Source organism: Lepus europaeus, chromosome 5 (assembly GCF_033115175.1).
Source record: "Lepus europaeus isolate LE1 chromosome 5, mLepTim1.pri, whole genome shotgun sequence".
Taxonomy (NCBI): Eukaryota; Metazoa; Chordata; class Mammalia; order Lagomorpha; family Leporidae; genus Lepus; species Lepus europaeus.
The window spans coordinates 17,866,771-17,890,235 of NC_084831.1; the positions used below are offsets into that span (position 1 = coordinate 17,866,771).

The 23,465-nt window shown below is 60.1% G+C and overlaps 1 protein-coding gene across 1 annotated transcript; it reads left to right on the forward strand.

The window, feature by feature from the left end:
* Positions 1-4,265: 4,265 nt before the first annotated feature.
* Positions 4,266-22,130, forward strand: GRHL3 (grainyhead like transcription factor 3). The gene is made up of 15 exons (XM_062193169.1): positions 4,266-4,393; positions 6,390-6,451; positions 8,029-8,371; positions 8,623-8,696; positions 9,153-9,306; positions 9,645-9,756; positions 9,960-10,054; positions 11,872-12,030; positions 12,359-12,437; positions 12,531-12,664; positions 14,477-14,511; positions 15,414-15,502; positions 16,207-16,292; positions 18,330-18,394; positions 22,016-22,130. Exons 1-15 carry the CDS (start codon positions 4,328-4,330, stop codon positions 22,128-22,130), a joined length of 1,668 nt encoding a protein of 555 aa, XP_062049153.1. The 5' UTR covers positions 4,266-4,327.
* Positions 22,131-23,465: the final 1,335 nt, after the last annotated feature.

The window sequence follows — 23,465 nt, forward strand, 5'->3', positions numbered from 1 at the left end:
TGGACACCAGTAGAGTTTGTGTAGGCCTTAGGGAAAGTGACCTCATAGGACCGGCATCTCCTGGCTCCCACTTTGTTCTGGGTCTGTCACCTATGAATAGGGCTTTTTCTTGGAACCCTTTTCATGTTCATCCTATATCAAATCCTGAAACAAAAGTATATATATTATATATATATATAAATTTTTTTCTCTTTCTCACACAGCGGCTCCCCAAATGTTTAAGAGGGCAGAAATCAAAAGTTCTTGGATTTCAGATTTAACACACGGGTCAATGCAAGCTCTACCCACGGTCAAGACTTCTGGAAGCCAAATGATTAGTCTAGAACATGAGGTTAACTGGAGACATGCACGTACACAGAGCGGAGGGCTCCCAGCGCCCGGGCCAGAGACTGGCGGTTGTCACCATCTTGCCTTCCTGCTCCGTCCCTCCTGCCTTGTGTGGGTGGGAAATTCCTTTCTGCCTTGCAGCAGAGAATTGGCTCAATGTATTCCGAGGGTGGAAATTTCCAGAACTGGAAGGGCATCTAGATTGAGGACTAGCGCTGGGGTTAAGAGCTGCATCTGGGGAGTCCAAGAGGTCCCAGTTCAAGTTGCGCCTTTGTCATTCACTGGCTGCGTGAGCCTGAGTAGGCGGGGCATGTTGCCTGTCTGAGTCCCAGTCTCTCCTCTGAAAAGGGGGATAATAATGCCTATTTCTCAGGGCTATTGTGTGAAGTAGATGACACCTGACACATAAAAACAGTTGACATCATGTCTGCCTATGGGAAATGCTTAGGGTATGGTAGCTTCTGCTTATCAAGGAATCATACTTTGGGCTCCCAGTAGGGTGGAGTGGAGACTGGTGTAGGCCAGGAAAGCCTCCCAAGCAAACAGAAAACCTGGTCTATTCTTTTGTTTCTAGCAGCTTTATTGTTGTCTTCTAGAATTTATAGAACTGTAATGTTTAAATTATCATTAATTTATTGGAGAGAGAGAGTCCTGTCTTCTGGTTTACTCCTCAAATACCCACAATGGTCCAGGCTAGGCCAAAGCCAGGTTTCCCACGTAGATGGCAGGAACCCAGTTACTTGAGATGCTAACCTGGACGTTACCCCTGGAAGTACTGCGCTGGGAATATTGCCTTCCAGGGGCTGCACTGGCCGGAAACTGGAATGGGGTGCGAGCCAGGACTCCAGTGTAGGCACACACACATACGTGGGCTGCAGCTGTCCTAATGCTAGGTCAAACACCTGCCCCTACAACTTATTTTTACAAAGGAAAAGATGACTGGTGACTCTTCAAAGTGGACTTTGACCCCACCAGAGTCAGCCCCGACTTGCCGCGTGGCCATGCCTATGCCAGGACGGGACCCCTCACTGACCAGCCCCAGGCAGCCCTGGAGTTCAGCAGTGGCTCCCGGGTACAAGGGCTGATGGACCAGGCCCGGTTCCAAGCAGTACTCCTCAGACTCCTAGTTTGTGGTGCTTTCCCTGGGGACTCCAGGGAGCGGTGCTGGTGAGGGGGGCACCATCAGGCCCTTCCCTGCTTCTCCCACGCTTCCTGGGCTTGGAGGTTCCTGCTGGCCTGCGGCTGGGCAGGGCTGGGTGAGGGCATTGCTGAGTGTCTCTAGCCCCGGGCCCAGGAGACAGCTAGGAGGTGCCTTGAGGTCTCTTGATTTATGGCAGCAGAAACTCCTCTCCTCACCCCCAGAACAGGAAAGTTTCTGTCATTTCTCCTTCCTCTGTGACAGCTCCCGCTCCCTCCCTCTGAGAGCCCCGGGGGCCCAGTGGGATGGGAGACATTGCCTGGGTGGGAGACATTGCCTGGGTGGGAGACATTGCCCGGGGTGGGAGACATTGCCTGGGTGGGAGACATTGCCTGGGTGAGAGACATTGCCCGGGGTGGGAGACATTGCCCGGGGTGGGAGACACTGCCTGGGGTGGGAGACACTGCCTGGGTGGGAGACATTGCCTGGGTGAGAGACATTGCCTGGGTGGGAGACATTGCCTGGGGTGGGAGACAGTGCCGGGGTGGGAGACATTGCCCGGGGTGAGAGACATTGCCCGGGGTGGGAGACACTGCCCGGGATGGGAGACACTGCCTGGGGTGGGAGACATTGCCTGGGTGGGAGACATTGCCTGGGTGAGAGACATTGCCCGGGGTGGGAGACACTGCCCGGGGTGGGAGACACTGCCTGGGTGGGAGACATTGCCTGGGTGGGAGACACTGCCCGGGGTGGGAGACACTGCCTGGGTGGGAGACACTGCCTGGGTGGGAGACATTGCCTGGGTGAGAGACATTGCCCGGGGTGGGAGACATTGCCCGGGGTGGGAGACATTGCCTGGGGTGAGAGACATTGCCCGAGGTGGGAGACATTGCCCGGGGTGGGAGACAGTGCCCAGGGTGGGAGACATTGCCCGGGGTGGGAGACAGTGCCCGGGGTGGGAGACAGTGCCCAGGGTGGGAGACAGTGCCCGGGGTGGGAGACATTGCTTCCTGCAGCGTGACTTGCGAAGGCCCCTCCTTGTCCATGCACCAGGCTGCAATTGCGCCACTAATGCAGCGCTAATGCATTTCTCTGCTGGGGCAAGGCCCGCTCGCCTGTGTCGTGGCACAGCAGGGCGGCTCAGGGGGAGCAGGAGGTTTCGGTCCAGGAAAGCCCAGGTTAAGTCCTGACCGTGCCATGGCTGAGCTGGATGGTCTGGGGCATATCCAAATCACGAAGTGAAAGATGCTTACCTCGCGGTGTCTTGACGGAAGCAGAGCGAGTGAGTGGAGCGCACTCACGGACTCGGGTGTAGCAGCTGGCATCGCTGGTCCCTGGTCCAGGGGAGTCCTCAGACCCCAGAGAAGGGGAGGGTTTGTGCCCCCAGAAGCCCAGTCCATGCCTGCTTCTTCCCTGGGCTCCCTCTTTCCAGCCTGGACAGCTTCACACGCTCTGCTCAAAAATGAACACAGCCAGAGCCTGCCTTTGCTCCTGCCTGCAGTGTGTGCCTCACCAGCGGCTCCCAGGAAGCCCCAGGCTGCCGGCATCAGTCTCCCCTGTGGGAGTGTTAGAAGTGACGTCTAAGCCACCCAGGCCTGGAGAGCCAGGCTGTAAGAATGCTGCCCTGCCATCTGTGCTTTATTTATTGATTGACTTTAAAAAAAAAAAAAAGATTTATTTATTTGAAAGGCAGCGTTATAGAGAGGCAGAGGCAGAGAGAGAGAGAGAAGCCTTCCACCCACTGGTTCGCTCCCCAAATGGCTGGAGAGCTGGGTTGGTCCGAAGCCAGGAGTCTGGAGCTTCATCTGGGTCTCCCACATGGGTAGCAGGGGCCCAAATATTTGGGCCATCTTCTACTGCTTTCCCAGGCCATTAGCAGGGAGCTGGATCAGAAGTGGAGCAGCTAGGACGTGAACCAGTGCTCACATGGGATGCTGGCGTTGCAGGTGGTGGCTCAACCTGCTAAGCCACAGCGTCGGCCCCACTGTTCCCCGCTATAAAACAGGAATAGTGAAAGCACCTGTCTTACAGGGCTGCTGTGAGAATTCAGTGAGATGCTAATTCACCTGGCTCAGCTCAGCACCCCGGACGCAGCTGGTGCTCCAAGAAGATACTGTCTGGCTCATCCTCACGGCTGTTCTGCCTCATGGCCCCACCCCTGACCCTCCCTCCACCAATTTCCGATGGGAATACTGCCCAGGGCTGAGGGTCCCCTGTTCCACTATGTGCAGCCCGCCTCTGAGCAAGCAGCTGCTGGGGCCCTGTACAGCGAACGCTGGACTGAAACCCATTCCTCGAGACCGGGTTCTGCCCGAGGACTTCCGCTCCCTGCACCCTCTGTCCCGTGCCTGTCCCCCGAGTGCAGGTGCAGGTGACCGGCGGCTTCTGTGTCATCCCCAACTTGAAACAATGTCCCAGTTTTATTCTCTGCAGCTCCTCACTGTCGCTTCCTGCTCCTAATTACTCCTGATTCCCCTCGGATATGTATCTACCGGGGAAGCCTTTGCCTGAGTCCACTCCATGGGGCTACAGTCTCGGTGCCATAGGATGGCGCTGCGGCCCCACGTCCACAGCTTCTCTGTGGTGACATTTGCCATGGACCCAGCTCCACTGCCCCCTGCCACCTAATGGTGGCAGAAGTTTCAAGTTTCCGAGTCGGCACCTCCTGACTCCCTGGGCGTCGGCCACCCGTGGGCCTCCTTCCGGGACAGCCTGAACTTGACCCTCCTCCCTGGCTGCAGTTTCAGGTCTGTGCGGCTGCTGAAGAACGACCCAGTCAACTTCCAGAAGTTTCCCTACACCAGTGAGGATGAGGCCTGGAAGACGTACCTGGAAAACCCCCTGACGGCCGCCACCAAGGCCATGATGCGGGTCAACGGGGACGATGACAGCGTCGCCGCCCTGAGCTTCCTCTACGATTACTACATGGTGCGTGTGCCACCCAGCAGCTCGGCAGCCTCCGTGACCCCCGCCCCCCAGCCCTCACATTCTCCATCTGCCCAGCTCCTTCCCCGTCCTGGCTGCTCGCCACTCTCAGCTTTGGGTCTTAGGCGTGCGTTCACCAGGCTTTCGTGGGTCTCCCATTCTGAGCCCCCTCTGGGCACCCTGAACACACACCACCATCATCTTTGACTACATCCTTGGAAACTGGCTCTTTGCATATCCATTGCTCTGTCTCTTCCCGGCAGGCACCAGTCCCCAGCACCCCACCCAGCTGCCCCCCGGGTGCACACACACGTGGGGTGAGTGCATTCACCCTCTTCTTTCTGATCCTCCCTTGGGTCATGGCAGCTCCCCTGTCATGCCCACTTTCCTATTCTGCCCCACCTGGAACCTTCCTGTCCTTTAGCCCGGCTCTTCCTTTGGGGCCCTTCCCAAGGCCCGCTCTCTGCAGCTCACACCACTGTGAGCGCTGGAACATTTCCTGACAGCTCTGTAATCGTTTCCAGGACCTTGGCCTTGACGCTGGGAAACGGGGGGCTTCCGAGAACCAGAATTAGGCCCTCGCATATCTGATCGGTGGGGCTTGTTTCAGTAGGCAGTCATAAATATGCAGCACACATGACCCAGCACCCTAACCCCCTCCAATGCCTGTGCCAGACATTGCTAATGGATTACTGCCTGCAGTCTCACTGAGGATGCAGGAGGCTACATGATCTTTGTCAGTCCAGTACTCTGGCAGCTCCTACCCATGTATCTGAGTTGTCACAAGGCAACAAACTAACTGGCTATCCCTACTGGGTGACTGCTCCAAGAGACCACCCTGCACTTGGCAATGGCCTTGGGGGCATGAATAGCTGATGGCTGAGCTGATGGATGAGCTCTCTGGCTCCCACCTTGAAGATTTAAAGCCAACTTACAAATAAACCCTCAAACGCACTGGGCCAAGAAGTATTTTACCACCCTGCCTCAAATTCAGAGGCCAACAAAGGGTAGGGGAAGACCCCTAACTCACTCTTTCTCTCTGCCTGGGGTTCTCACCCTGGAGTACCCTGGTAGATTCCCCTCCCCCTTCGTCCCCAGCCCACTAGTCCTGTCCTGCTAGTACTCACCCCGATGGAAGAGGGATTCCAATGACTGTTTCAGCATGGGATGGGGTAGCAGCCGGAATTCCAGGGTGGGGCTCAAACCTCGGCTTGGGGTTTACAGTTCTCGATTGAACTGTAAGATCCAGAACCATCTCCCTGGGCAAGAGGCCTTCCCCAGGGCTGGAATGGTGGGGACAGGCCCTGGAGGCAACGTGGGTCCTGGCTTTAGTTCAGCATGGGGTCTTGGGCAGCGGCACCTGTTCTAGCCTTCCACAGCAGCCCTGTGGGGAGTGAGGACGTGGCATGGTGGCGTGGTGGTGTGGAGACCACACCCGGCTGGCGGCTGGGGTCCTGGTCCTGCACACTTCAGCTTAGGCCCCATCTCTAACGGACTGCCCGGTGCCAGGCCAGCCGCCTTCCCACATTCTCCGTTGGGGGCGGCGAAAATCAAGAAGCCGGACTGAGAGTCCACGCTACCCAGCACTCGGGGTGGCGGCTCCGGTTCCTCCCAGCGGGTGCGGAAGTAAATTAGCAAACAGAGGTCGGGGTCACAAGGCTGGAGACAGGCAGCACTCCTCAGACGTGTGCTTTTATTAATAGATCTTCATAACGTAGGGATTTTACTCCCTCATCTGTCGAATGACGAAAGTGAGCCTCGGGAGGTCACTCAGCACGGCCGGTGCCCGCTCCCAGCCTCCCTCACCCCACCCCGGGCCTGCGCCCCCTCCCTGTGTGCTGCCTCCCACTGCTCAGCCTGGGGCTCCAGGGCTCCTGGAAGGGCCGGTGGGTTTTCTCCCTGGGCCCAGAGCGGCGCCACTGCCCAGCCCGGGCCGCAGGAGGCGGGCGAGGCCCCTGGCAGCAGGTCTTAGTCCATGCTCTCCGTGCTTTCCTTTCAGGGTCCCAAGGACAAACGGATCCTGTCCTCCAGCACCGGTGGCCGCAACGACCAGGGGAAGAGGTGAGGCCGCACCTGCTCCTCCTGCTCCCACCCCTGTAACACAGGGCTCATTTAGCCGGCGGCCTCGGGGCAGGGTCTGGGGTTCACAATATCTTAGGCACTGTTAATCTTTCTTTTACAATCAGAAGAGAAAAAAAAGTGAACACAGTGGAGCCTGGACGATGGCTGTCGTTGTGCCAGAGCAATTGTAGAAGAGACTTTTGAGTAGTTTTGAAGGGGCCGGGGCAGAGGAGCCGGGGGCATGTGGAACTCTTCATAAAACTGTTTCAACACGTGTGTGTGTGCACACATGTGTGTACGTGCATGGGTGCATGCTTGCTTGCATGCACACACACACACACACATACACACACACACCAGAGGCCACGCGGGCTGGTGCTTACTGAACGCAAACCTCAAAACTAGCAGTGGAGAAGCCCCCCTGCCTGTGGCCTCTCAAGGAGGGGGCACCTGGGCTTGGGAGGAACACATGGGTTCCTGCACTTCTCCCCCGCCCCCGGGGCTCCACCCGGCATTGGTGCCCCAGGCCACCCATGCTCATGGCACTGAAAGGAACCTGCCCTCTTTCTCCTTCCCTGCCAATCAATCAGCTGTCCCCTTGAAAATGACCCCGGGGCCTCTGCTGAGAAGCCCTCTGGGCCCCTGTCTGCCCGCCTTCTAGAAAAGCCATGGCACCAAGGCGGGCGTCGCAGCTCCTCACCCGAGCCAGTGGCAGTGTGCCTGGCTCCGGCCACTGCCATCCCCTGCTTGCCGCACAAGCGCCCATCTCAAAGCCGAGGACTTAAAATGCTATGAACTCCCCCGATGGGGAAAGCAAGCCCTGTTTCTGGGGAAACAGAGACGCTGTAGAACCCAATGCAGTGGAGAGTGAGGTCTCCTGCCATCTCCCCGACCCCGCCTGCGCTCTGGGGCGAGCCCTGTCAGACCTTTCTCTAAACGTGCATGAAGTGCTCCTATGGACATGCACGGCCTCACGCCCCCGGCCACGGCATGACTCAGCACAGCTGTTGAGGAGTGGGGACCCTGGACTCTGGCCAAGAGATTAATGATTAAACCTTCAGGTTTTTAAATTATAAGCATTATAATGGGTAACACAGAGGTTGCCTGGTTCCAGCTTGTCTCTCTTTAAAGACTTAGAAAATTTGTTTGAAAGAGAAAGAGAGGGAGAGACAGACAGACAGACAGAGAGCAAGAGATCTCCCAGCCACTGGCTCACTCGCCAAATGACCACAACAGCCAGGGCTGGGCCAGATCTCCATCCAGATCTCCCATGCGGGTGGCCGGGATCCAGCCATCCTCTGCTGCTCTCCCAGGTGCATTAGCAGGGAGCTGGATGGGAAGTGGAGCAGCCAGGGTGCTGCCAGGCACCCTGGCATGGATGCTGGGGCTACAGGCAGGGGCTTGGCCCTCTCTGCCTCAGTATCCCTCCTGCCACCCTCCTCCTGGGCGTCCCTGGACATGTTGGCCGGCCGCTGGGGGGGACCTGACCGTTAGGTTGGCTCAGGGCAGGTCGGTGTGATGGCGTGATGGTCACCCCCCAGCCCAGTGCTGGCTCAGCGCCTCCCCTCTGCCCCCAGGTACTACCACGGCATGGAGTATGAGACGGACCTCGCGCCCCTCGAGAGCCCCACCCACCTCATGAAGTTCCTGACAGAGAACGTGTCCGGGACCCCGGAGCACCAGGATCTGCTCAAGAAAAACAACCTGATGAGCCTGGAGGGGGCTGTGCCCAGCCCGGGCAAGGCCGCGCCCCTGCCCCCGGGCCCCAGCAAGCTGGAGGGCTCTGTGGACAGCTACCTGCTGCCCACCAGCGACATGTATGATAACGGCTCCCTCAGCACCTTGTTTGAGAGCATTCACGGGGTGCCACCCACGCAGCGCTGGCAGCCAGATAGCACCTTCAAGGATGACCCGCAGGAGGTGAGACCCCATCTGGTACCCCTCCCGGCGTCCCCAGATCGATACATGCATGTCCAGAAGTATAGAAGCTAGTGAGAAAGGCAGAGCTTTGGAATCTGGTAGAGAGTGCTAGGGCTGGGTCAGGGCTGCCATGTACAGTTGCCTGGATTGTGTACTGCCCAACCTACACACCTGTATGCACAGCCCTGGGCTGAAGCCTCTGTGGCCTGAATTGTGGTCACTTACTCCTTGGGGACTGTGTTTCTCTGCAGTCACTGCTCTTCCCAGACATCCTGAAAACATCCCCGGAACCGTCATGTCCTGAGGACTATCCTGGCCTCAAGAGGTAACTTGGCTCCTCTGGGCCCTTGGTCAGCTGGCAGCGGGCAGGGGTCTCAGAGAGAGCACCCCCCATGCGCATGCGTGCACACACACACACAGTCACGCTGTCCACAGAGCGTGGCAGCACAACCCACGGATGGAGGGGGGAAGGCAGTAAAGCAGAGATTGCTCACCCAGCCGGGACGGCACTCAGAGCCCGGCTTCCTGTTCCAGGCCCTCAGTCTCTGCCGTGGCTTTGTCACCCCACAGTGGGGTCCACTTTTCACTGGACCCTCCTTGCCCACAAGACTGTGGCTCAGCAAAGCCATTAAACAGAACCTCCAGCATGGGGCACCAGGCCCTGGGAAGTCGGGTGGCTCACCCAGCCCCAGGGAAGTTGGGCGGCTCACCTGGCCACACGGCAGGGCCGCGGCAGATACCCAGGCTCCCTGCCCCATCATTCCCTCCCGCCTCCCCGCAGTGACTTCGAGTACACCCTGGGCTCCCCCAAAGCCATCCACATCAAGTCAGGCGAGTCGCCCATGGCCTACCTCAACAAGGGCCAGTTCTACCCAGTCACCCTGCGCACCCCAGCTGGCGGCAAAGGCCTGGCCTTGTCTTCCAACAAAGTTAAGGTGCGTTGGCCCTGGGGCATCGTGGGAAGGCATCTCCTGGGGCATTGTGGGAAGACATGGCCCTAGGGCATTGTGGAAAGACTTGTCACAGGGCATTGTGGGAAGGCATGACCCTGGGCCATTGTGGAAAGGCATGACCCTGGGGCATTGTGGGAAGGCATCTCCTGGGGCATTGCAGGAAGGCATGGAGCAGGCAAGACACCTGCTGATTGGACCCACGAGCAACCCCAGAGAGGGGCTGTTTGAGATGGGGTGGGGGAAACTGAGGCGAAGGGCTGGGAAGGAATGGGGACCGCCTGGCCTCCTGACGCGGGGGTGACAGTGACCCGTGCTCGCAGAGCGTGGTGATGGTCGTCTTTGACAACGAGAAGGTGCCAGTGGAGCAGCTGCGGTTCTGGAAGCACTGGCATTCCCGGCAGCCCACTGCCAAGCAGCGGGTCATCGACGTGGGTGAGCGCCTGTCCCCGCCCTTGGCCCTCGCTCCCTCCCAAGCCCAGAGGCCTCGGGCTCCAGGTTGGCGATCTGCGCCCGGGCTGGAGCTGTCCTCTCTGAGCTCCCGGGTGGTGGGGGGACGGGGATGCCGGCCCCTGACACTGACGCGAGAGGCTGGGTTCCTGAACCCCCCGGCCGACTCCCGCCTCCGGCGCTTTCAGCTGACTGCAAAGAGAACTGTAACACGGTGCAGCACATCGAGGAGGTGGCCTACAACGCGCTGTCATTCGTGTGGAACGTGTACGAGGAGGCCAAGGTCAGTGCCGGCGGGACGGTGAGGGGTCCCCGCCTGGGAGAAGGTTTGGCCGCCTCCAGATCATGGCCTGTACTCTGAGGGGTGGATCCCGGTGGGCTGTGTCTCCACCTGGGACTTTGACCCGTACCTTAGCCCCTCTGAGCCTCGGTCTTCTAGGCCGTCAAATGGGAGTGTAGTCGTGGCGCCCAGCATCAGGTGAGGCTGGTGAGGGTTCCGGGAGATCACCCATCGGCCAGGGACCGGACCGGGCCCGGGCCCACCAGAGCGGCCTGAGAGATGAGCCCTGGGGTTCTGTTGTGCCGGCGGTTAAGGCTCTTCCCGCCTCCGTGCCTGAGCCCGGCCAGGACCTTGTGTCTGCTCCTGGCCTCGCTGTGTTTTCTGATTGGAAGCTGGCACGGTGGGAAGGGCAGTGGTGTGGGAGTCGGGGCTGAGCGACCTTGGGCCTGTTCCTCTCCTCTGGGACAGGGCCCCTCTCACCCACCCCAGCTGGCCCCAGAGAACAAATGCCTAAGACAGCCCTGCCTCCCCCCTGCCTGGAGGCACAGAGGCCAGGGGTTAGCACTCTCCAAACAGCTGCCAGGGCTGGAGGGAGGAGTGGCCCGGTCCCCAGAGGGAGGTGGGGAGAGTTTCGTGGGAAGGGAGAGGGGGTTTCGGTGGGGATTTTCTCACAGCCTCTTAAAGCCCCCAGGCGGGGTCTGTCTCAGGTGCAAGGCGGGGGGTGGGGTGGGGGGGGTGGGGGGGTGCTGCATTAGCGCTGAGCCGGCAGAGGGGGAGGTATGACCAGCACGCGCTGGGTGGGGGGTCTGCTCCCCGCAGCCCGGGAGGAAGGGCGTCTGTCTGGACACCCCATCCCCGCCCCCACCACCATTCCCAAGGGAAAAGCCACAAAGAACAAGAGGCAGCCTGGGGTGGGGTCTGGCCCTGAGCCCCACATGGGGGGTGGCAGATCACTTGGTGACCCCGTTGGGGCTTGCCCCGCCAAGACTGACCCCCGCGACCATCAGAAAGGCATGGGGGTAGGACTTCCGGCCATCCCTCTCTCTGCAGTCACAACTAATCAAGCAACTGCCACGCGCCAGGCACACTCAGCACTGGACACACCCTGGCAGCCACGCCACGCAAAATGGGCTCCGTTAACCCCATGTTGCAGAGATAGAAATTGAGATTCAGGGGGGTTTCAGGAGCCGTCCAAAGCCACAGAGCAGAGCCCTGCCCCCACCCAGGTCTCAGCGGCCCCACATCCAGGCTCCATCATTGGCAGCCTGCTGAGCCTCTTTCCCTGGGAACTGGGGGTGACTGGGGGCAGGGTGGGAGGTGCCCTCCTCTGCAGCTGACAGAGCCCCTCACGGGAGGGTCCGTGGTAACTGGTGATCAGGGGCGGAGGGAGCTTGGTCCCATCCTGGGTTCCCCTGGGCCAGCAGGGAACTGGTCTTCCTGAGCTGCAGGAAGGGGAACTTGACTCCTCTCTACCTCCGAGCTCTGAGTTGCAGAAAAAATGATGCGTGGATTTGATATCTCGAGGGACCTTAGCATCCCTCCCAGGGCCCGGAGGCACTGGGCTGCCCTGGCAGTCTCCTGCGAGCTGGAGCCTGGACTTTGAGTCTGTGTGCGAACCCCAATTCCACCCCACACTGCCTGTTACCCCCCCCCCGCCGCCATCCTGAGCCTCAGTTTCCCCATCTGTTAAAGGGGGCCGAGCTGTTTGCCTGGGAGGCTTATGGGTGCCCACCAGGCATACAGAAGGATCGGCTCAGTAGACAGGGCCAGCGACCTGGGCAGCCCACCCACCCGCTCCCCTCTCCCCGCCCCGTCCCCAGGTGTTTATCGGCGTCAACTGCCTGAGCACAGACTTCTCCTCGCAGAAGGGGGTCAAGGGCGTCCCCTTGAACCTGCAGATCGACACCTACGACTGCGGCCCGGGCTCCGAACGCCTGGTGCACCGCGCCGTCTGCCAGATCAAGATCTTCTGTGACAAGGTGGCTGGGCCCCAGCGGGGAGGGGCCAGGTGCTGGCTCGCACGTCCTCCCAGCCACGCTGGCTGTGCCGTCTGTTTCCTGCCCTCTCCATTTCTCTGTCTCTGTGTGTTTCTGTGTCTCTTGTCTCTTCCTAAAGATCTCTCTCTCTCTCTCTCTCTCTCTGTGCTTGTGCTGACCATAGCCTGGGCTGCTGCCTTCCCACTTCTTGGTTTTGCTCTGGGAAAAAGCAGGCCCAGAAGCCTGGCCCGGATCGCAGGTGCAAAGTGGCAGCAGTGAGCGTAGCCTGCGGCCCTCGAGGCCCAGGACGAACCCTTCCCTGTCCCCGCAGGGAGCCGAAAGGAAGATGCGAGACGACGAGCGGAAGCAGTTCCGGAGGAAGGTCAAATGCCCCGACTCCAGCAACAGTGGTCAGTGGGGATCAGAGGGCCTGGTGGGGCTTGGGGGGTGGCTGGGGGCCTGATGGAGGGGCCCCGGGACTCATGGCTGCCTCTCCCCAGCAGGTATCAAAGGCTGCCTGCTGTCCGGCTTCAGGGGCAACGAGACCACCTACCTGCGGCCTGAGGCTGACCTGGAGACCCCGCCGGTGCTGTTCATCCCCAACGTGCACTTCTCCAGCTTGCAACGCCCCGGAGGGGTGAGGGCCCCGGGCAGGGCCGGGCCAGGGGCTCCGAGAGGGCACAGGCCGGAGGGGACAGTCCCCTACTCAGCAGCACAGCGCATGTTAGGCGTTTGGGAGCTGTTCTAAGAATCAGAATCAAAACACCTTGATGAATCCCAGCGGATTTAAAAAAAAAAAAAAAAAAAAAAACCACCCTACCCATGATCACGTGACTTCCAGAGCCGTTCCCTCACAGGGAGGAATGTGGATGAGGGAATGGACCAGTAACTGTTGAGCCACTCGTGCCCGGGGCAGGCACCGAGGCTTCTGACACCTGAGCCCCAGTCCAAGGACAGCTGCATGGAAGCTGGGGAGCAATGCCTGTCGCGGCCACACCTGCGGCCCTGGGCCCTTCTGGGCACCTTCCTGAACCCTCCTGCAGCCCGGGCCGGAGCTGTGGGCCGCAGGTGGAAGTGCAGAGCTCAGGGGACCTCTCGGGCACCTTCCTGAACCCTCCTGCAGCCCGGGCCGGAGCTGTGGGCCGCAGGTGGAAGTGCAGAGCTCAGGGGACCTCTCGGGCACCTTCCTGAACCCTCCTGCAGCCCGGGCCGGAGCTGTGGGCCGCAGGTGGAAGTGCAGAGCTCAGGGGACCTTTCGAGATTCCACAGTTAGGATGCAGCAGAGCCAAGATTCCGACCCAGCACCTGGCTTCAGCGTCCCCAGCCCTCACTGCCACTGTTCCCTCTCTCTATCTAAATATTTATTTTAAAGACAGAGCGACAAAGAGAAAAGATATGAGGAGAGAGAGAGAGAGAGATTGATTTTCCACCTGCTGGTTCACTCCCAAAATGGCCACAGCAGCCAGGGCTGAGCTGGGCCGAAGCCAGGAACCAGGAGCTCTATCCAGGTCTCCCTCCTGGGGGCAGGACCCCAAGTACTTGTGCCATCACCTGCTGCCTTCCCAGGAGCAATAGCAGGGGCTGGAAGCAGAGTAGCAGGTCTTGAACCAGTGCGCTGAGGTGGGATGCAGGTGTCCCAGGCAGTAGCATAACCCATTATGCCACAACGCCCACCCTTCCTGTGCCTCTCAAGGTGGACAGGGGATCGCTGAGCACCTGCTAGGCCACAGCTGGCCAGCCGAGCCCTGGGCTGCCATCTCACTCCTCTGAGGCCAGCCCTTTCCGGACGGACAGGGTCACCTGCGCCAGCAGCAGAGGCGGGGCCCTGTAGCTTGAGCCCCGTATGCCTCTGTGGCACACAGGATCACCGTGTCCTTCCCCTGACGGCCCCGCCCACTACCGGCTTGGTGGGAGAGATCGGCCTGGGTCCGAGATGTGTCCAGTGTACTGATTTAGGACAAGAGGTGGATTAGGATCAGGGCAACTGTGGCCAGGCTGACAGCTGCACTGGGCGAGGGAGGGCAGGACCAGTCCCTGCACCTGAAAGCCCCCGAGGGGCATTCACTCGCCACCTGCCCGCCTGCCTCCCAGCACTGGGCGATGACTGCGCCCCACACAGCGCTCGGAAGGCCAGTGCTCTAAAGGGCGGCCTGTCCCCTGCCAGCCCAGGACTGGGGCGGTGCCCAGCCGTCGGGCCAGGGCCCCTGCACTGCCCGTGTCTCCTGCGCGTCCCGCGTGTTTGTTGAGTCCTTGACTCATCAGCTTGGGCTGGATGATTCCTTCCAACCCAGGATCCCAGCTCCCTTAGGGGACTCAGCTGAGCTAGAAAGGCCTTGAAACAGCTTCCTCCCCCTGCCCCCCAAATAGGTTCCCCCCTGAAGCCTGCAGCCTCTGCGGGCCCCTCTCAGCACCCTGCCTGCCATGGACATGCTCTCTCTCTCTGTTGCAGGCGGTCCCCTCGGCAGGACACAGTGGCTCTAACAGGTAGGGAGAGAAGCACCCAGGCCCCTTGTGTTGCTCGCCCTACCCCTGCCCACCTTCCCCTCTGCTACCCCCAAGTCAGGGCCTGGGGCCAGAGGAAGAAGCCTGGAGACGCTGTCCCCCGCCCCCAAGCTCCATGCATGCTCCCCCTCCTCTGCCCCCCAAAGCTGCCTGGGTTTTTATGGGTTTGTTTTATGTGGAAAGTTGGCGAATCTCTGGCGAGACACCTGCTTGTAAAAAGAGACAGCAAGCGCCTGGGAGACGGGCGTGCAGAATCAGGGAGCAGGAGCCAAGCCGTGCTGGGGGACCTAGGCCCACCCAAGCTCCTCCCTTGCCCCCAGCAGGAGGGGCCGGTGCCCCATGGCTCTGAGTCCTTCTCTGGGTCAGCCACAGTCTCCATGCCCCCAGCGGCCCCTCACTACTCCACGTCGGTCAGAGGCAGAGATGCAATGCCTTGCCCGCAGCGGCACGGCTCCTCAGTAGCAGAGGCAGGACCGGAAGGCATCTGCCTGACTCCAAACCCATGGTGCTTCCTCTGCCCACCGACCTGATTCTTTCAAGACAGAGCACCAGCACTGGTGACGAGGCGACCTTTGTTGAGGCCCTACTGTGTGCCACACACAGTGTGAGAGCAGTGTGCGTGATCTCCTTAGCCTCACGACACTTTGGGACATCTGCCTGTTGCGACTCTGTCATCAGCCCCACTTTACAGATGGGGTCACTTGAGCCTGCCAGTGTGTGGCAGGGCTGGGATTTGAACCCAGGCAGTCCAACGCCAGACCGAACTACGTGGGCCGTGGTCTCGCCACTGCTGCTCTGTGCCCGTGCTCATGTGGCCGTCCCTACTCCAGGGCCCCCAAAGGCCCAGCGGGGTCCTCACGAGCTGCCCCTCGCTGTCCCCACAGGTTGCCTCTGAAACGCCCCTGCTCGCCTTTTCCCGACGACTTTGAGCCCCTGCCCTCCAAGCAGGCCAAGGAAGATGACCTCCAGAGAGGTAGCCGCGCATCCCCGTGTGCTCCCAGCACCCGGCCCAGCCCTCGCTGAAGCCCTGGTGCTGGCCCAGGGGGCAGGACTGGCCGAGGGGGAGGGCAGGTTTGGGCCTAGCCCTGGTGTGAGAGCGCCTGGGGTGCCTGCAGGAACTGCCCCAGGGCTGGAGGGCTTCTGCCAGCTTTGGCCCTGTCGGATGGGGACATCCAGGGGCAGCAGGTGCGGGCAGCCGTCTCCCTGCACACAGCAAGGCCCTCACGCTCTCTCTAGTGGCGGCGTGAGCGGGGAGGGGGCTCTGAGGTCTGGCTTTCTGGCTCGGACACTCTGAATCCACCGCTTCCTGGGACTGCACGGGACAAGCCTAAACCTCTGGGGACTGTCTCTGACAATCAGAAAGAAACCAGCCAGTGGCTAAGGTCACAAGCTCATGGCTTCCATGGCCTGAGCTTTGCGCTGTGCTGGTGCTGCCTGGGGTTGTCACTAGCTCCCCCACAGCTCGGCGACAGAGTGGCACAAACACAGTGGGGCTGGGTGACGCTGCTCTCCACGGTCACCCGGCTGACGGGCAGCAGAGCAGGGGTTCAAACCCGCCAAGCCCAGGGCAGTCTCAGTAGGGGTGTGGGCTTCCCAGCTCTGCAGAAATGAATCCCACATGAAAGTCACATTTCTCGAGACCCCCAGGGCCCCTAAAAGCTGCCTCTTTGTCTTCAGTTCTGCTCTACGTCCGGAGAGAGACCGAGGAGGTGTTTGATGCCCTCATGTTGAAGACCCCAGACCTGAAGGGGCTGAGGAATGCGGTGAGACCCCTGCCCGCCCTGCCAGAACCCCGCTTGGGCCCCGGCCCCTGCTCTTTCCCACGCAGGAAGGGGCAGGGGGGAAGGTGCTCTCGGGAGGCCTACGTGTCCCACCCCATCTGGGGGTGGTGGCTGTGGGTCCTGCTGGGGGGCTGTGCCTCCTGATGTTATCTCCCAGCCAGAACCCCGGCTCCACCCTGGGCGGCACACACACCATAAATCCTCCCTAATCTGATGGCTGCTGTCTGACAGGCCAGGCTTTTGTTGGCTTTGCAGACCTGTTTCTGTTTTAATGGGAATGAAACCCAAAGGGCCAGGCCCAGGGACACTCTTTTCCCTTCCCAGGGGGCCTCCCTCCTGTTTGCGGTTGGCTGGGGGTGTGGGCTGCGGTGGCTGAAGGCGGGTCTGAGCAGAGAGCCCTCCCCCAGCCCCTAAACTGCCAGAGAGCAGGACAGGCAGCCCAGCCCTGAACAAATCCCACAGCCAGCTCACAGCCCTGCTGTGGAGTGAGCACACTCGGCCCTGCGAGGGCCAGCAGTACCACAAGGGTAGACCACCAAGAAGAGCCAGATGGTTCCAAGATCTCAGGCTGGGGGAGGGGACAGGAGCCACGCGGCTGCCTTAGCCACCTTTCAGGGAAGGCCCACTGGGTGCCCGGCTTGCTGCCTCATCACGTGCCCTCAGCAGCCCAAACAGCAGGTGCAGCGTGGAGCTCCCTACCTCCCCAGAGGCCGGGTGACCGGGCTCAGCGTGAGAGCTGGGAGTGCAGCCCGGGCTCCCAGCCCCATCCTGTGCCGTCCTCTTCACTTACATCAGCTCCGCTCCACATCCTCCTCAGGGAGCCGGGCCCACGAGAGCCCACGAGCACCTACTGTCACTTGTGGGCAGATGCAGGATCTTTGGGCTTTAGGGGTCAGCTTCCTATCTGGGGCTTGAACCCTCTGCCGCTGCTCTTGGCTTGAATACTCTCAGGGACAGAGAGCTCACTTCCTTTAGGGGATAGCCCAGGCTGTCTTTGCATGGTTTGTTCAGGTGATTGTCGGAGTCCTTCCGTCCCTCCTTCAGCTCATGTGAGATCTTCCTGGAAGCTTCCAGCCACTTTGCCATTAAGCCAAATATCTAAGGATTTTTGTGGCTGGAGGGCTCACTGTTAAGGCAACTGAGGGCCTGAACCTGATCCTCTTTTGAAAATGCCCAGAGAGAGCAATCTCCTGGGACCACAGCCCCGGCTTCACCGCGGCTTCAAGGCAGCCAGTCCTGCCCAACATCATGTTTTCCCAGCCCTGACCAGGGCACGGGCCTCGGCTGAGGCATTTACCTGGCTTGCAGTATCCTGTGTGCCCGTTGTTAGAAGCGAGGTAACCGAGAAGTAAGGCGACCTGTTCAGAGTTCTGTAACTCTGGGTGGCGGACCTGGAGCCCAGACCACACAATCCTCTGAGCTCTGGGGAGAGGCAGGCCAATCCCGGCTGTGCGAGCCCACGCAGGTCACGTGGCAGGTTTGGAGCTGCGGTTCCCTCATCTGCAGAATAAGCCCCAACACTTTGGGATGTGAGGGCATCAGCTAACCTGGGTCCTAGGCCGTGGGCGCATGGCTTATCCCGCCTGAGCCAGCAGATGCACCCGTCACATGGTTAACAATCCTGTCTAGAAGGGGGGAGCATTCGGGCCACCCCTCCTCCGGCAGGGCAAGGGGCATCCCAATGGCCGACAGCGGCTGCTCACTGAGCTCCAGGTGCATGCAGGAGCTAGGAGGGAGGCAGCATCGCCTCCCTGCCAGTCATTTGCCCAAGGCCACCTGCAGGTGAGTGGTGGCCCTGGGGCTCAGGGAGAATCTGGGAGATGCCGGATGCTCCTGATAATGTCACGGCCCCTAAGGGTATTTCCCACAGTGTGGATGCTCAAGGAGGCTTCAAAACCTTCGTGGGAAAATGGAGTGAATTTCGTGGGATCTCTTTGAAGCCCCCTGGTCTCTCACTTTGGTAGTCAGGAGATAAACCGTGAATGTATATCAGCAGTGACGCCTGCTCCTCTCTTCCAGATCTCTGAGAAGTATGGGTTCCCCGAAGAGAACATTTACAAAGTCTACAAGAAATGCAAGCGGGGGTAAGTGCCCAGCTCAGCCCCCGCCCACTGGCTGCTCACTGCTGAGGACGGTTCCATGTGGCCCTCTTAGGGAGGCCGGGGTGACAAGGCATCGACGTGCAGAACTCCTAATCTGGCCAAGCCACTGGTCACCTCTCAGCTGCAGGGGCCAGACAGGGACCACGGCTGGGAAGGGTGGGACCAGGAGAGAGGCAGCAGGGGGCGAGGGTTGTACCAGAAGACCCAGCCCAAGCCCCAGGGCCACAGGACAGCCAAGGCATTTGATCATGATGACAGTGACTACAGTGGCTGCCATGCACCTGACACCCTACTGTGTGTCAGGTACTAGGAGTATCCCAGCGAACCCTCATGGCCACACTAAGAGGTCGACACCATTACCCACTTTTACAGATGGGGAAACTGAGGCTCAGAGGTGAATGTTGTGGGGTGGGGGCAGGGGCAGGAGCAGCGGAGCAAAGGAGCAGAAAGGCCCAGAAAAGCTGATCACAGTCACGGCTGAGCCAGGGCCGGAAGGGCGTGGCTACTGATGGGGCTGAAGGGCGGTGAGGTTGGGGGCCCAGCCGGAGGGGTGCCCCACGAGCTCCTCCTCCCTTCAGGCTGGACCAAGAAAAAGAGTAGAGCTGTGTGCTCCAGGGGCGGCAGGACCTGGCTACCTCCCGTGGGTGCCCCCTTTGCCGTCTGCCCAGGAGACCCCATCACATGTGACTGTCCTCCCAGGCCACAGTCCCCTGGCCAGTGCCAGTGAGTGGGGCCCCTGCAGCCCTCCCTGGCCAGGTCACTTCGGCAGGCTGGCATGGGGGCCCCAGGCAGAGAGGAATTGTCACTGTCACTCCCTGCAGAGGATCCAGGACCACGGCCTTGGGGAAGACCCCCAGCAGAGAGGACGTGGGGACAGTGTCACTCAGCTGCTCTTGGAGCAGCCCCCGAAGGTGCTCGTGTGCATTGCCTTGGCTGTCGTCTGTGGGCTTGGCTTTTTAGCAGACGTTGAAAAGGCAGGATTTGGCTCAGTGGCTCCCTCTCTGTTCTGGGGTTCCCATGCAGCCTGGCGGGGAAGGTGGGCGGCGGGAGGTGTCCCCGCTGTCTCTGGGAGGGGATCCAACTGGCATGGGTTGGCTCGGTGGCTACGGTTTCTCTTGTATGTTTTCCCCTCCAAGTTTCGGTTTCAGACTGGGTCCTGTCCACTCTCTGGAGCACAATCCACTCGGTGGCCCAGGGCAGGCTCGGCTCTGCCTGGACAAGCCCAGCTCCTCACCCCCGCTCCAGCCCCATGTGGGCCAGCTTCCCCGGGAAGGCTAGCGGATGGCAGGAGGGCAGCACAAGCCTTCGTGGGCTTGGGGGAAGGCACGCAGGTGCCTCCAGCCCCACTGGCGCGTCCCCAGCAGCTGCTTACGTCGCCGCTCCCAGTGACAGCAGCAGCGTGAGGGCAGCACTCCCTGCCCTTGAGCTCCACAGGAGTCATGTACAAGGTCATGAGTTAGTAACCGGCAGAAGGAATCCCGGCCAGCCGAAGCCTGAGTGAGCACCACTTTACCTTGTTCCCTGCTCGGTCCTCGGACACTGCCCAGGGCGTCACTCAGTGGCCCTGCAGAGGCACTGCTCCCCCCCACACACACACACACCCCTCCCCACCATGCAGATCTCAGGCTTAGGACCGACAGCAATGCCTGGATGAGAATATTTCCCCCAAAACCTCTCAGGAGGGGGAGGCCAGGTGTGCCCTCTGCCTCCCTTGGGGTCCTCCTGTGGGAACGGGGACATTCTGAGCAGTGGACTGGTTTACTTTCCCAACCCCCTCCCCCCCCCCCCCCCCCGAAAGTGCTGTGGACAAAGAAGATAGAATCAGCTTTGCAAGCACCAGTGAGTGCTGCAAAGATTAACAAATACATTGTTTTCGCTGGCAGCAGGCCAGGGGTTTAACGTGACCCAGGGCAGAAGACAGCTAGGAGCTGGGAAGTGACAAGAGGCCCGCATGCAGTGGGTGACAGCGCTTCCTGGCAAGCCCCTGCCTCCCAGGGCCCAGCAGTCACTGACCTCCGGGGGGGGGGGGGGGGCGGGGGCGGGGCAGGCCCAGCTGGGATCCTCTCTGCGCAGGTGCAGCATGAGAGTCTAGTGGGTGTGGGAGGGAGCCGGCTTACAAGTCAGTGCACGCAGGGTGCTTCCATGCTGCCTGGCACCCCGGGGCTCCCAGGGTGGAGGAAACAGCCGAGTGAAACAACCCCGATGTTGCCAAAGTGGCCCCCTCCCCAGACCTGGTCTGTCGCCAGCCCCCGGATAGAGCTCTCTGAAATGCAGCACCCCAGCAAAGGGGACCCTGTAATCTCACATTGGCAGCCAGCACTCGGGCCCCAGGAGCCCTGGCCTGGAGCGTCCTCCTGGAAGCAGCAGCCGCTTGGACGGACACAGGCCATGGATTCGGGCTCGTGGCAGTCTCCACTGCCCCCACCCCTGTGGGGTGTCTCTGAAAGCAGACCTCTGCCCTCACCCCTGCCCATTCACAGCGGTCCTGCCCCTGCCCGCACCCCTGCCCACTCACTGACAGTCCCACCCTTATCTCAGCTTCCCCTCCCCTGCACCACCACCACCACCACCCCCCCCCCCCCGCCTTCCCTCTGCCGCTCCCTGACCTGTGTTCATAAGGCTTTGTGTGCTGCTTCCTTCCAAAAAATCGATTTAGCCGAAAGAGGCCAAGGACTGGGATCGAATCTCAGCTCTGCCGTCTACTGTGTGACCTTGGGCAAACGACTCTGCCCCTCTGAACCTCGGCTTCCCCATCTGTGGGCTGGAGCACAGTTCTGAGGCCTGAATGCCCCGGTCCCTACAGACTCTAAGCTGGGGGGGTGGGATCTCGATCTCACTCCTGGCTGCACTGCCCTCGGTTCCGGAGCAAGGCCCCACCTGCCCAGGGAAAGGCCTCAGCAAATGCCAGGGGAGTGAATGGGCAAAGGCCAGGTGGGCAGGTGGCTGGGTCAGGGATGCATGAGGGATGCAGGGTGGATGGGGGGGCACACAGGCCCAACTCCAGGGCAGGAGCCAGAAGGCTGATGTGACCCGCTCAGCTCCTGTCTCAGCGGGTCCTTCCTCGGGGAGGCAGCTTCTAGAGAGGAGCCCTTTGACCGGAGCTGTGGCTTTGACACCTTGCAGGAGGTTGAGTCTCTCCCCCCCCCCCCCCCCGTTGGCCCAAGTCCTTGCCCAGAGAGTGGGAGGAGACAGGGAGCCCAGCCCCTTGAGTCTATCGTATGACCCCGGCCGTGAGATCTCAGCTTCCTGGAGATGGACCTGGGAGGGGGCTGGTGTGACACCTGCCTCTGGCTCAGAAAGACACACCCCAGTGACACAGGGTAGCCTGCAGCTGAACCCAAACCACCACACCTCCTGGACTTGAGCTCTGTGTGTGACTCGGGGAGTGCTGCATCTCTCCCGCCTCTGCCTGGTGCCTGGCTGTGCCCCAGCCGCTGTGACACCGAGGACCCTGTCGGGGCGTCTCTGGGTGCCACCTTGCAGGGAGAGTTTGTGAGGTGCCCGTGGGGAAGCAGGCATCCCCTGGTCCTCGTCACGCAGAGGGTCTGTAAGCAGGGGAAGAGGCACTGCCGTGCTCCAGCCGCGTCTGCTCCTGTCTTCCAGAATCTTGGTCAACATGGACAACAACATCATCCAGCATTACAGCAACCACGTCGCCTTCCTCCTGGACTTGGGGGAGCTGGACGGCAAGATCCAGGTCATCCTCAAGGAGCTGTGACCCCTCGGGCCCCTGGGTGCAGGCTCCCGGCCAGGAGCCTGCTGGGAAGCCGCCCCTCGCCACACACAACCTCTGCACGTGCCTCAGTGCTGGTACTTGAATGCCTTCCCCGAGGGAAGAGGCCCTCGAGTCTCCAATCACAGATGTCAAGGCCAGGAAGGGACCTTGGCAGTGTTCCGGTCCGACCCCCCAGTGCGTGCTTGAATCCGCTCCCTGAACATCCTGCCCACCTGAGACGGCGCCATCTCCGTCAGCGGCCGCCCTGCAGACTCCTCCTCCCAAAATGCTTTGCTGCAGCGGTCCGTGGGTGCCCACCCTCACCGCTACAGCATAACGCCAGCTGGCTCCATTCGGGCACAGCTCCTACTCCGGATCTTCCTGTCATCTTCAGACCAAGGATTTCCCACCCTTGGGCTGGTTAACTTGAAAACTCTTTTCAGTGCACATGACTTTCAAAAGACACTCTGGAAACAGTCTCTTTCTTCCTGACTTTCTCAATGCAAGATGTAAATAATGGAGCTGATTGGAACCAAGGGACCACTGTGTAGATTTACTGCCCTCCCCACTCACTGTTGTACACATTTCTTATTTACAATTTTCATTTATGTTATATATATAAATATATATTGTATATATACGTAACATTTTATATTTTTCATGGATACATTTTTATCATTTCAAAAAATGTGTATTACACATTTCTTGGACTATTTTTTTTTAGCTGTTACTCATTATGTATTTTGTATACTCACGTGGTATTTAGTAATAAAATCTACCTGTATATTACTGCAAACGCTGCGCTGGTTCCTTCTTGGAGTCCTCCAGGAAGCGAGAGCTAAGGCAGAGGAGGCCTCTCCTCTTCGTGGTCCACCCCAGACTTGAAGTGTAGCACTAAGTCTGGCACAGGTGAAGCAGATGTGCCCATCCAGGAGCGTAGAATCTGATGTCCAGGTCTTGCTCCTGTGGTCCCACAAGGCTGACTGTGATGACCCAGGGGTCATTGACTCTGGAGGTGAAGCGCTGGGGACAGCCCATCATGGCCTTGACAGGGACCTAACAGCTGGGCCCCGGGGACTGCACCCCAGGCTGAGTCATGAGGCCTGAGTCTCCAGCCAACTCTGCCATACACCCTAGGCTAAGTCACTGTTCCTGGAGCTGGCTCACAAGCGGCACCTTGAGACCCACCAGCACCAGCACCACAGATACTGAGAAATGCTGCAGACCAAGGCCTGCCTTTACCCTGAGAATAAATCACAAGTGAGGGGCTTTCCCCCCGTCCCCTCCTCCTCATCCCCTCCTCTTCCCCTCCCTGCTCACCAGCACGATGCTACCTCT